General features: G+C 46.3%; 1 protein-coding gene across 1 annotated transcript in view; it reads right to left on the bottom strand.

Moving 5' to 3' along the window:
• The window catches only part of LOC149430862 (echinoderm microtubule-associated protein-like 5), a gene marked incomplete at its 5' end in the record, with an annotated part of 106,530 nt that overhangs the window by 31,127 nt on the left and 61,593 nt on the right, over window positions 1-13,810 (bottom strand). The window contains 3 exons of the mRNA XM_089665982.1: window positions 3,825-3,954; window positions 6,189-6,267; window positions 6,565-6,573. Coding sequence (XP_089522108.1) covers window positions 3,825-3,954; window positions 6,189-6,267; window positions 6,565-6,573 — 218 coding nt within the window. The remainder of the gene's footprint in view (window positions 1-3,824; window positions 3,955-6,188; window positions 6,268-6,564; window positions 6,574-13,810) is intronic.

Genomic DNA, 13,810 nt, shown 5'->3' with positions numbered 1-13,810 from the left:
TCGTAAACATTCCAAAGCCCTGGCGAAAACATCCTGGTCTACTGAATCGATCAATTCATCCTTTTTCTATCAGGTGAAGTGGTTCTTTGAAACCAGAACCCCAGTGCTGACCACTGAGCTGTTGTACTGGTTCTAGCCCCATATTTGTGTTGCCCAAACTTGGTATTATGAAGGTGTAAGGGATCTGCGGAGGCCAGATCAAACATACAGTAGGTGGCCGCTCTATGTGGTCTTCTGGCTCAACCTTTCCCCAACTGCATGTACTGGCCCAACAGCACAAGCACATAGCTCTCCACTAGAACATGCTTCTTCTCCTTCAATGCGTTTCTCACCAACAGGGACTTTGTTCAAGACTATGGACCCCTATGGAGTATCAATGTGCTGGAGTAGAAGGAACAAGCACATTGCTCTCCACTAGACTTTTTTCTTTCTTCTCCAACACATTGCCCCCCCATCAGGGGCCTAATCAAAAATGCTTTCACTAAGCCCCTTTTGTCATAACAATGTGTCAGAGTGGAAGGAGCACAAGCACCTATCTCTCCACCAGACTTTTCTCCTTCTCCTCCATAACATTTTCCCCCAACAAGGACTTCAGACTCTTTGACTAAGCCCCTATAGGGTAACAATGTCTCACATAGCTCTCCACCAGACCTGGTTCCTTTGCATTTACCAAATTTTTTGCCCAATGGGGGCTCAGTCAAAGACTCTTTGCCACTCTTCTTCTTTCTCATCCAAAGCACCCCCCCCCACCAACAGGGGCTTAATCAAAAACTCTTTGACTAAGACCCTGTTATGTAACAATATATTGGAGTGGAAAGAGCACAAGCACCTAGCTTTCCACCAGACTTTTCTCCTTTTCTTCAAATGCAGGTTTCCTCAACAGGGGCTTAGTCAAAGACTCTTTGACTAAGCCCCTATTGGGTAAAATTATGTTGGACTAGAAGGAGCATAAGCACCTAGCTCTCCACCAGATGTTTCTCCTACTCCAACGCATTTTTCCCCAATTGGGGCTTAGTCAAAGACTCTTTGATTGAGCCCCTGTTGGGTAACAATGTGTCGGAGTAGAAAGGGCAAAAGCACATAGTTCTCCACCAGATCTGGTTCCTTCTCATTTGCCACATTTTTTGCCCAATGGGAGGTCAAAGACTCTGCCACTTTTCTCCTTCTTTCTCGTCCAAAGCATCCCCCCCCCCCCCCCACCAACAGGGGCTTAATCAAAAACTCTTTGACCAAGGCCCTGTTATGTAACAATATATTGGAGCGGAAAGAGCACAAGCACCTAGCTTTCCACCAGACTTTTCTCCTTTTCTTCAAACGCATTTTTCCCCAACAGGGGCTTAGTCAAAGACTCTTTGATTGAGCCCCTGTTGGGTAACAATGTGTCGGAGTAGAAGGAGCACAAGCACCAAGCTCTCCACCAGACTTTTCTCCTTCTCCTCTCACCCATTTTCTCTCAACAAGGGCTCAGTCAAAGACTCTTTGATTGAGCCCCTGTTGGGTAACAATGTGTCGGAGTAGAAAGGGCACAAGCACATAGTTCTCCACCAGACCTGGTTCCTTCTCATTTGCCACATTTTTTGGCCAATGGGAGCTCAGTCAAAGACTCTTTGCCACTTTTCTCCTTCTTTCTCGTCCAAAGCATCCCCCCCCCCCCACCAACAGGGGCTTAATCAAAAACTCTTTGACTAAGGACCTGTTATGTAACAATATATTGGAGTGGAAAGAACACAAGCACTTAGCTTTCCACCAGACTTTTCTCCTTTTCTTCAAACGCATTTTTTCCCAACAGGGGCTTAGTCAAAGACTCTTTGACTAAGCCCCTATTGGGTAAAATTATGTTGGAGTAGAAGGAGCATAAGCACCTAACTCTCCACCATTCATTTCTCCTACTCCAACGCATTTTTCCCCAATTGGGGCTTAGTCAAAGACTCTTTGATTGAGCCCCTGTTGGGTAACAATGTGTCGGAGTAGAAGGAGCACAAGCACCAAGCTCTCCACTAGACTTTTCTACTTTTCCCACCCATTTTTTTCTCAACAAGGGCTTAGTCAAAAACTCTTTGACTAAGCCCCTTTTGAGTAACAATGTGTTGGAGTAGAAGGAGCACAGGCACCTAGCTCTCCACCAGACTTTTCTCTTTTTCCTCCAACACATTTTCCCCCAAAAGGGGCTCAGTCAAAGACTCTTTGACTAAGTCCCAATTATGTAACAATGTGTCTGACTAGAAGGAGCATAAACATATACCGTAGCTTTCCACCAGAGCCTGCAACTTCTCCAATGCACTTCTCAACAACAGTGGCTGTCAGGAATGGACTCAGCACTGGTGGTGGGACTCACCTGCCGTGTGGGCTGCAGTACCAGGGCTGACCAGCGGGTGATCTCAGCAGCCAGAAGCTCACTCCTGCAATCAGCCAACTCCTGGGGCTGATTGCAGGAGGTGTATTTAAGGAATGGCCAGACCTGCAGTCAGGGCCTTGGTGTAATGTCAGGGATCCGGGTGTGACCAGAAATGTGTGGACTGACACAGGGAAGTAGCAGGGTTCAGGAACACAGGCGTAGTCAGGGCTGGAGAGGTGGAATGGTCAGGAGGGCCGTAAGGTACTGTCAGGCACCACCCGGTGGGATCTCTAGTGACCCACAGAACAGGATTCCCCAGGGCGCGGAGTCTAAGCCCCAGTCTGCCTTTTCACCAGAGCCCCTGATGGTGGGAATGGACTTGGCGCAGGACTGAGACCAGGTCGCGGCCCCTGAGTGCACCCAACTGTTATAGAGGGGTCCGTCGAGGGTATGTACCAGGGGAAAGCCTGATGTGAAGGGGCTGCCAGGTTTGGACAGTAGTGACTGGATCCGTGCGGGATGGATGGATCGTCTGGGTAGCGTCAGGTGTAGTCAGGCAGGCCAGGTCAGCAACGTGCGGGCAGTGAGGTACCGGAGGAGCAGGCAGAGAATAGTCAGGGTCACAAGCCGGGTTCAGTAACTCACGGGCAGCGCGGTACAGAGGATCAGGCAGAAGGATGGTCAGGCAAGCCAGGGGTTAAACAGGAGACGGTCAGCAGGGTCAGGAACAATGCAGAGTCGGCAACAAATCAGATAGGCAGAGGAACAGGAACACAGGATACAAGGTACAGGGGCTCATGGGAAACATACACCAAGGCCCTGACTGCAGGTCTGGCCATTCCTTAAATACACCTCCTGCAATCAGCCCCAGGAGTTGGCCGATTGCAGGAGTGAGCTTCTGGCTGTTGAGAGCACCCGCTGGTCAGCCCTGGTACTGCAGCCCACACGGCAGGTGAGTCCCACCACCAGTGCTGAGTCCATTCCTGACAGTGGCTTTCTCAAAGACTTTTTGACTAAGCCCCTATAGGTAACAATGTGTCAGAGTAAAAGGAGCACAAACACATAGCTCTCCACCAGACTAAGAACCTTATAGGGTAAAAATGTGTCAGAGTAGAAAAGGAAAAAAGCACATACAGTAGCTCTCCACCAGACTTTACTTATATCAGACGAATGCAACAGAATTGGCCTTGAAGTCCTCCATTGAAAAGGCATACGTAACAGCAGCTCTTTACCAGGCACACATTTATCTTCAACACGGGCTTAGTCAAAGACTCTTTGACTTTGCTTCTGTTGGGTGAATATGTGTAGTAGTAGAAGGAGCATGGTCCATTGGAGGGCTATATGCGTTGACTTGGCTTTTTGACTGAATCCAAGTTGCATTAAAGCTTTTAAGAAAAGAACATGGCGGATGTTTTGGCTTCTTTTAATTTGTTTCCTGAAGTCATTTCACTGACCCATCCCACAAACACGCAGTGCATAGGTTACTTACCTGTAGCGACATTATACAGGATCCCAATGGAGGCAGCGTGGTACAGGATATCAGCACCATCATTTAAATAGTGAACGTTGTTTCTGCAGTCTTTACCCCGATAGCCAAACACCAGTTCCAGCACCAGATCCTGGAGGGGCAAATGATGAGGAGCAATTGGTGAGAGCGCAAATCTTCGGCATTACAATCTGTTGTGTTTAAAAGGTGCAGCGTCAAAATATTCCTGACTGAAAGGCTTGGGGCTCATTTACATTTTGCGTTTAGCCTATTGCTGCCAATGCACCCTAATGTACTGCAAATCGAACATGCATCATTTTTGGCAATGCACCACAACTCAGATGTTTTGTCCTAGTGCAGGGGTCCCCTAACTATGGCCTATTGGCCATACTCAGCCCTCTACAAGCTTTTCCTTCCCACAGCTAGGATCAATGGTGTATCCTGACACAGCTTGAGGATTCAGCTCAGAAGAGATTGCCTATGGTCTCTGCTTCTACCCCTCAACCCTGCAGTCTTAGTGCAGGTCCCCCCCCTGCTGTGTAGTCATCATGCCTGTTGTTGGTTGCTACGACGGCTGGCATCCTAGCAACCAATAAAGTGTTTGTCCCAGCATTCACAGGAGAATGCAGCTTCCCCCTTCCTGACCTGCTCTGGCTCCCAGTCCTTGCCTTGTTGCTACACATTATAAGCCTTACGTTAGTAAGGGGGATTCTGATGGGGACCCTGATGTAAGGAGGGCTCTGATAGGACCCTGATGCAAGGTGGGGCTCTGATAGGACCCTGATATAAGGGGGCTCTGATAGGAATCCTGATGTTCACGGGGCTCTGATAGGGAGCCAGACATTAAGGGGGGGGGGGGGGGTCAGATGGGGACCCTGATGCAAGGTGGGGCTCTGATAGGACCCTGATATAAGGAGGCTCTGATAGGACCCTGATGCAAGGTGGGGCTCTGATAGGACCTTGATATAAAGTGGGGCTCTAATAGGACCCTGATATAAGGGGGCTCTGATAGGGAGCCAGATGTAAGGGGGGACCTGATGGGGACCTTAAAGTATGAGGGGACCCTGATAGTGACCCTGATGTAGGAGGGGACTCTGATGGGGAGCCTGAAGTAATGGGGGATCTGATGGGGACCTTAAAGCATGAGGGGACCTTTATAGTGACCCTGATGTAGTCAGGGGGGACTCTGATGGAGAGCCTGATGTAAGGGGGGACCTGATGAGGACCTTAATATTAGGGGGACTCTGGTAGTAAGGGGGGAGGAAGAGACTGATGGGGACCCTGATATAAGGGGGGACTCAAATGTAAGGGGAGAACTCTGTAGGGAGCCTGATGTAAGGGGGGACCTGATGGGGACCTTAATATAAAGGGGGACTTCAATAGGGAGTAAGAGGAGACTCAAATGTAAGGATGGACTCTGATGGGGAGCCTATTGTATGGGGGGACCCTGATAGTGACCCTGATGTAGGGGGGACTCTGATGGGGACCTTAATGTAAGAGAGAACTCGGATAGGGAGTGGGGGGGACCCTGAAATAAGGAGGGACTCAAATGTAAGGGGGGACCCTGATGGGGAGCCTATTTTATGAGGGGGAGCCTTATGTAGGGGGGACCTGATGGGGACCCTGATATAAGGGGCAACTCAAATGTAAGGGGGACTCTGATGGGGAGCCTATTGTATGGGGAGGACCCTGCTAGTGACCCTGATGTAGGGGGGACTCTGATGGGGACATTAATGTAAGGGGGAACTCGGATAGGGAGTGGGGGGACCCTGATATAAGGGGGAACTCAAATGTAAGGGGGGACCCTGATGGGGAGCCTATTGTATGGGGGGGACCCTGCTAGTGACCCTGATGTAGGGGGGACCTGATGGGGAGCCTATTGTATGGGGGAACTCGGATAGGGAGTGGGGAGACCCTGATATAAGGGGGAACTCAAATGTAAGGGGGGACCCTGATGGGGAGCCTATTGTATGGGGGGGACCATGCTAGCAACCCTGATGTAGGGGGGACCTGATGGGGAGCCTATTGTATGGGGGGGCACCTGATTGGGACCTTGATGTAAGGGGGGAATCCATTAGGAACTGAAATGTAAGGGACAGCTCCGATGGGGACCCTAATGAATGGGGGTACCCTGATAGTGACCCCGATGTAAGGGGAATGCATTCATTTATAAAACAAATGTTCTTTCCAATGCACAAATATTTATTACATTTACAATGTGGAGTCCCCTGTCTTAGTACATTGGGGTGCCATTCAAAAAGAATCGGTCACCCCGTATGCTGGACGGCAAATGTTTCCTGATTTTCGGGTCATTTTGTGTCAGTGTGCAGACAACGGTGACACCCTTCCACCCTCCAGATTTCTTACCTCGATGGGTCTCTTCTTCTTCCCCACGTTGTTGGTCTGAAGTTTTTCCGGCTGCGGTAAGGCCCTACTAACAGGCGGTCTGAAACAGAGAACTGTGAATAAGAAAACGCCAGTCTGTCGCCCATCTCACGTGTGAGTATGAGATCTGCAGAGGCGGACGGGGTCACCGAGAGGAAGGACTGTGCTCCCCCACAGACCGACACCTCCTGCAGATTCCCACCCTGCCCACTAGGAGGCAGGCTATGAACGGTCAGTATGTCATGATCGGTACGGTCTGCATAGCTGTGATGGGTGAGGTACATTGACGACATTCAGATGTGAGAGCGGTCAGCGGGTCGGATTGAGATGGAGGAAAACTGAAAGAAAGAGGAATTACCTGGAACCTCTAGCCAGCAGCAGGCAAGAGAAAGATAAGGATTACACACAGCAGGACAGCTAGAGGTCAAAACTCAGATCTGCGCGATTTACCAAATCGAGTAATTGCATCGAATCGAGATGAGGACTGGTGTGCCAACATATCTGTCACCCACGGCAACCAGGTTAAGCTTCCATCAACTTAAAAGTTGCTGTAAAGCTCAGACATGAAAAATGAGCAAAGCACATCCCTCTATAGTGTGTGCTTGTCTCAATCCAGAGCACCAAGTGTCATTTCTGTCTGCTGCTTTGTTCCTCTGCTATCCGTAGGAATGCCTTTTGACAAGTTTTCCTGACACATAGAGAAAAAAGGTGACAGGGTATTGAGCTCCAGCACACAGCCTGTGATTGACAGCTTCAGCTCTGTTACCGTGTGAAGGGGGTGTGTGTCCCTTTCCTCCAATCAGCTCTCAGAGTGTAACTTCAGCTCCCTGCCCCCTGATTTCTGAGAGCTCAGACAAGCTGTATAAATTTAGCATTTTATTTTATTTCAGGTACATATATAGCGCTGTCAATTTACGCAGCGCTTTACATATATATTGTATATTCCCATCAGTCCCGCCCCTGAGGAGCGTACAATCTAAGGTCCCTAACTCACATTCATACATACACATAGTAGGGCCAATTTAGACAGGAGCCAATTAACCTACCAGCATGTCTTTGGAGTGTGGGAGAAAACTGGAGTACCCGGGGGAAACCCACACAGGCACAGGAAGAACATGCAAACTCCAGGCAGGCGGTGCAGTGGCTGGGATTTGAACCAATGACCCGAGTACTGCCAGGCAGAAGTGCTAACCATTTAGCCACTTTGCTGCCCAATATGAATGGATATAGAGAAGAGAATACTGCAGATAAACAGGTACAACTTATGTAGGAGGATTTGTTTTATCTTTATGTATCTCCTGCGGCCAATCACTTTACTGGTTATACGTGATGGTTTATAACCTACCAGCATGTCTTTGGAGTGTGGGAGGAAACAGGAGTACCTGGAGGAATCCCACGCAGGCACAGGGAGAACATGCAAACTCCAAGAAGGTGGTGCCATGGTTGGGATTCAAACCAATGACCCTAGTACTGCCAGGCAGAAGTACTAACCACTTAGCCACTGTGCTGCCCAATATGAATGGATGTAGAGAAGAGAAGACTGCAGATAAACAGGTACAACTTATGTAGGAGGATTTGTTTTATCTCTGTGTATCACCTGCGGCCAGTCACTTCACCGGGTATACGCAATGGTTTATAACCACTTTTAGAGGAATGAAAAATAAATGGTGCGTTTATTTAAAAAAAAATTGACATAGCTATGCGTCCAGCAACATTGCATGTGTATTCGTTCTGTGTCAACCAGCCAGCTACCATTTATGAGAAAGGAGGAAGATCCAAAGTTCTTGAGCTGTTTTTATTCTGGTTCTTCAAATATTAGGGGGCATTAGGAAAGGCAGGTTTATTCATAAGGAAATCGGGAAAGTACCATCTTATGTCCACTGGATGGAGCTGACGAGCAAAGCTATTCAATACAGGTTAGTAAAAGAGATACAATGTAACAATTCTAGAGAAGACTGGAGAGGATTCGAAGATAAATGTAACCATTGCTACTACGGGAGTGCGGGTAATACTCTCCAGAGTTCTCTGGAATTGTTACATTGTATCCAGGGGTGGACTGACAACTCATGGGGCCCCCGGGCATTAGGGGATCATGGGGCCCCTGTGTCCTTGCCCACACTCAAAGCACACCCAAAAAAGCCTATGAAAAAGGTACCAGGGGCATTTCATGGGGCCCCCTACTGACCCCGGGCCCTCGGGCACTGCTTGAATGGTCAGTCCGCCCCCAATTGTATCTCTTCTTACCAAGACGTATTTATTTACTGGGATCCATCTAGTGGCCATAAGGTGGTACTTTCCCAATTCACCATGTGTGTTACAAATGAGCCCATCTTTCTTACAGCCCAAAATGTCCAAAGAATCCCCCCCCCCCCAAAAAAAAAAAAAGAAAACAGCTTGGGAACATCCAATTTTGCCCATTCTCGAAGCAGCTGGTTAGTTCACATAGAATGGATGTACATGCAGTTGAGCTGGAAGAATAACTACGCCCTTTTTTTATAAACAGACCCCTAGGTGTTCTAGATCGCTGTAATTTGCACATCGATCGGTGCCTTAATCACGAGTAACCACCATATCACAAGCAATAATTATGCCTTTTATTGTCAAATAAAATATTTCAGTCTTTATAGTCCTCTCAATATTTGCAGGATTGTGATTTCCTATAGAGATTTATAAATGCTCCTTCTGGGGGGGTCTTGTTCTTTTGCTAACCTCCTTGCAGAATGGCTGCTGAGATCAAATCAGTTTCAGGATATGCCATGTAGGGGTGCACCCATCAGTGCCGATACCGAGCATTTTTACGAGTACTCATGAAAATGGTCTCGATACCCAGAAACCAATACTTTGCTGTGTGATCTGCGCAAGTGCAAAATACAAGTTGCATCGTAAAGAATAACATGCGGTTGAAGCAGGAATGCGGTTCCTGTCCAAATCACATACGGTTTCCTCTCGTTGTAGCTGGAGTTCACACAGGAGGGGTGCGGAAACGTCTCTGCACCGATCCCATGCTGAGCGTAGAGTGGGCATGTGGGGGTTGTACCATGGAGGAAGATGCTCCGTAATCTCTGCTGTAGGAGAACAGACAAAGGAATCTCTGCGGCTTTCTCTCCTCTTCTTGCAGGGATGACAGCTCGGGCTAGAGGGCTTCTGATTGGTCAGCATTATCACACGGACGGTGTTGACCAATCAAAAGCCGACTAGCCCGTAATGTCATCCCTGCAACAAGAGGAGAGAAGAGAAAGTAGCTTCACAGGTCTAGAGATTTGAAATCCCTGCGCCTTTCTCTCCTCTTCTTGCAGGGATGACAGCTTGAGCTAGAGGGATTCTGATTGGTCAGCATTATCACATGGATGGTGCCGACCAATCAGAAGCCGACTAACCCGTAATGTCATCCCTGCAACGAGAGGAGAGAAAGCGGCTTCACAGGTCTGGGGATTTTTTTAATCCCTGCGGCTTTCTCTCCTCTCCTTGCAGGGATGACGGTTTGGCCTGAGGGCTTCTGATTGGTCAGCATGATCACATGGATGGTGCCGACCAATCAGAAGCCGACTAACCCGTAATGTCATCCCTGCAATGAGAGGAGGAGAGAAAGTAGCTTCACAGGTCTGGGGATTTGAAATCCCTGCAGCTTTCTTTCCTCTTCTTGCAGGGATGACAGCTCAGGCTAGAGGGCTTCTGATTGGTCAGCATTATCACATAGAATTCCGCACCGCATCAGAATCGCACACCGTTCATACGAACCGCTGAGGGTGTGTGTGTTACGTTAACAACACCCCGAATTTGGTCTTGTGTTTTTGTTTTTTAATTTTTCTTCTGTTGGCTGGACTAAATGGATTTGTATTTTTTTAATTGGCTGCACTACATGGACTTGAATTATATATATATATATAATTTTTTTTGTATTGGCTGCACTAGATGGACTTTTTTTTATTATTATATTTTTTATTGGCTAAACTAGATGATCTTGTGTCTTTTTTTTTTTTAATTTTCTTCTGTTGGCTGCACTAGATGAACTTGTATTTTTTTATAATTTTTTTTTTTTTTTAATTGGTTGAACTAAATGGATTTGTGTCATACATATACATACATATATATATATATATATATATATATATATATATATATATATAATATTTTTTTATTGGCTAAACTAGATCTAAATTAGTGTCTTTTTTTTAATTTTCTTCTGTTGGCTGGACTAGCTGGATTTGTAGGATTTGTATATTTTTTTTATGGGCTGCACTAGATTGGCTGGTATTTTTTTATCATTTTTTTGTTATTATTATTGGCTGAACTAGATGGACTTGTGTCTTTTTTTTTTTTTTTATTGGCTGACTTGTGTCTTCTTTCAACCAAACTATGTAAATATACATGGCAGGAAGAAATAAAGTCCCCCACTCCCATGCCACCACCTATATGCATCAGCCGGCTGGAAGATTGGAAAAGGGTTAATGTTCTATAAATAATATTTAGGATAAATAAGATTGTTTACAATATTAATGATTTGCTCATAATAGATCACCTTTGTCAAGTGGGCGGAGCCAGGCGTGAACTGGCACCAATTACGGAAATGATGTATATACGAGGATTATCTATCTGGCCCAGTAATGATGACAAGGTCTTTATCACCACAATTATCACACAAAGGGGGTTACAAGCGGAACTCCAGTAATATTTCATGAAGCGTGCCGCTATGACGGCGATCTCTAGTCCGTACACCGAGTCGCGCGCTGCTTCCTCCGCACAATTGTCTCTCTTTACACTTCCCTACGGGCTTTTCCTAATTATAAAATGCTAATTATCCCTGTGACGCGCCCCGTAAGCAAACCCCATTAACTGAACATCTGCTCATACATTGTCAGCAGGAAGCGAACGTTCGGGAGAGACTTCACCGTACATTTAGGGATCGTGTACATTTTCACAATCGGGTTCTGGGATTTTTTGAATCACCGGTTTGTGGCTTACAATGTACCGTCTCTATTTCACCCACGCACTCCGATCTGATCCGAAGACAATGAGCGTACCAGCATGGAGGAACCCCACCCAAAACACCAACGCTCCGTCATTCTACAGGGATCTGACACCAGGACACCAGCGTCACAAGACCAGTAGGATCAGTCTTCTCATACAAATACAGCAATTACAAAACCACAGTCTACACAAACCTCATGCTGGCTTCTACAGTCTGCATACAAGTTTGTGATCTCTTTTTGTACTCATAAAAATAGGTCTAAAAACCAAAAAAAAAAAAAATAGGTCTAAAAGCAAATAAAAACAGGTCTAAAAGTAAAAACAAATAGGTCTACAAGTAACAAAAAAGGGGTCTTCATTTTTGGAAAGATATTTTGTTTTTGATAGTTTGTTTTTGGCTATCTGTGCCATGTCGGGGACATTTTCCATCACTTCTCAACTTAGGACACTTTAGGAGGGGAGAGGAAATCTCATCAAAATGAGGGGAAACACAGAAAAAAAAAAAAAAAGACGTATTCGGTGGGCCCTGGGACTTCAGGATTATTCATGTCATTAAACAGAGAAACATTATTCAATAAACTCGCTGGCTCTGGTGAGGACACTCATATAGCACAAGGCTCAAAATGTAAAAGAAAAAAAAAAAACACAATAGGAGCGTCAGAGCGAGTGCTTTAGGAGTCCAAGAGGATTTCATTATAAAATATATTTTATTATAAAATAATTACATCATATCATCAATTAATTGTAAAATAATCCATCATTTCATCACATAAAACAGTCAATATGTTTTACAGCCAAAACACTTCCCCTTCATCAGGGTTACAAAATAAATATACCAAATATACTGTGTTTGTGTATAAATATATATATACATATATATATATATATATATATATATATATATATATATATATATATACACACACACAAACACACACGCACATTTTTTTTCTGAGTCCCCCCTCCCGCTATTACCTGTTGAGCCTGCCAGTAAATCCATTTTATTTTTTAATTGGAGAGACCCTTTACTGCCCATAAGGGGCAGAGGTACACTAGATTGCCTACAGTATTGGTCCGCCTGCCTTAGCACACACATGGACTTTAATGGCCTACCAGTCTCAGTCCGTAGGGTTCAATATTGAGTTGGCCCCGCCCTTTGCAGCTATAACAGCTTCAACTCTTCTGGGAAGGCCGTCCACAAGGTTTAGGAGGGTGTCTATGGGAAGGTTGGACCATTCTTCCAGAAGTGCATTTGTCAGGTCAGGCACTGATGTCGGGGGAGGAGGCCTGGCTCGCAGTCTCCACTCTAATTCATCCCAAAGGTGTTCTATGGGGTTGAGGTCAGGACTCTGTGCAGGTCAGTCATGTTCCTCCACCCCAAACTGGCTCCTCCATGTCTTTATGGACCTTGCTTTGTGCACTGGTGTGCAGTCATGTTGGAACAGGAAGGGGCCATCCCCAAACTCTTCCCACAAAGTTGGGAGCATGAAATTGTCCAAAATGTCTTGGTATGCTGACGCCTTAAGAGTTCCCTTCACTGGAACTAGGGGGCCAAGCCTAACCACTGAAAAACAACCCCACACCATAATCCCCCCTCCACCAAACTTTACACTTGGCACAATGCAGTCAAGCAAATACCGTTCCCCTGGTAATAGCCAAACCCAGACATGTCCATCAGATTGCCAGATAGAGATGCATGATTAGTCACTCCAGAGAACACATCTCCACTACTCTAGAGTCCAGTGGCGGTGTGCTTTACACCACGGCATCCGTTGCTTTGCATTGCACTTGGTGATGTAAGGCTTGGATGCAGCTGCTCGGCCATGGAAACCCATTCCATGAAGCTCTCTACGCACTGTTGTTGTGCTCATCTGAAGGCCACACCAAGTTTGGAGGTCTTTAGCTATTGACTCTGCAGACAGTTGGTGACTTCTGCGCACTGTGCGCTTCAGCATGTGCTGACCCTGGTCTGTCATGTGACGTGGCCTACCACTTGGTGGCTGAGTTGCTGTTGTTCCCAGTTGCTTCCACTTTGTTATAATCCCACTAACATTTGAGCGTGGAATATTTAGTAGCCAGGAAATGTCACGGATGGACTTATTGCACAGGTGGCCACCTATCACGGGACCACGCTTGGAGTCACTGAGCTCCTGAGAGCAGTCTGCATACCTAGGGGCTTGATTGTATACACCTGTGTCCATGGAGGGGATTGGAACACCTGAATCACATGATTGGGAGGGCAGGGACAATACTTCTGGCAATATAGTGTGTGTGTATATATATACACAAACACACATACACATATGCAGTGAAGGAAATAAGTATTTGCTCCCCGGCTGATGTTGAATGTTTGCCCACTCACAAAGAAATGATCGGTGGAAAACTTGAATGTTCGGTGTATTGTAACGCTGAGACAGAATACAACAAATTCAGCAGAAATGCGTCTAACAAACGATGACTGATCTGCATGTTCATGAGGGAAATAAGTATTTGATCTCCTTCACAAAACATGACTTAGTACTTGGTGGCAAATCCTTTGTTGTCACTCACAGAGGTCAGACGTTTCCTGGAGTTGGCCCCAAGTTTTGCACACATCTCAGGAGGGATTTTGGCCCACTACTCTTGGCAGATCCTCT

The sequence above is a fragment of the Staurois parvus genome, unplaced genomic scaffold, assembly GCF_062004578.1.
Source record: "Staurois parvus isolate SC_StPar_1 unplaced genomic scaffold, SC_StPar_1.0 ptg002452l, whole genome shotgun sequence".
NCBI lineage: Eukaryota > Metazoa > Chordata > Amphibia > Anura > Ranidae > Staurois > Staurois parvus.
Note: the sequence above shows the minus strand (reverse complement) of the source record. Positions and strands in the feature narration are given on the sequence as shown.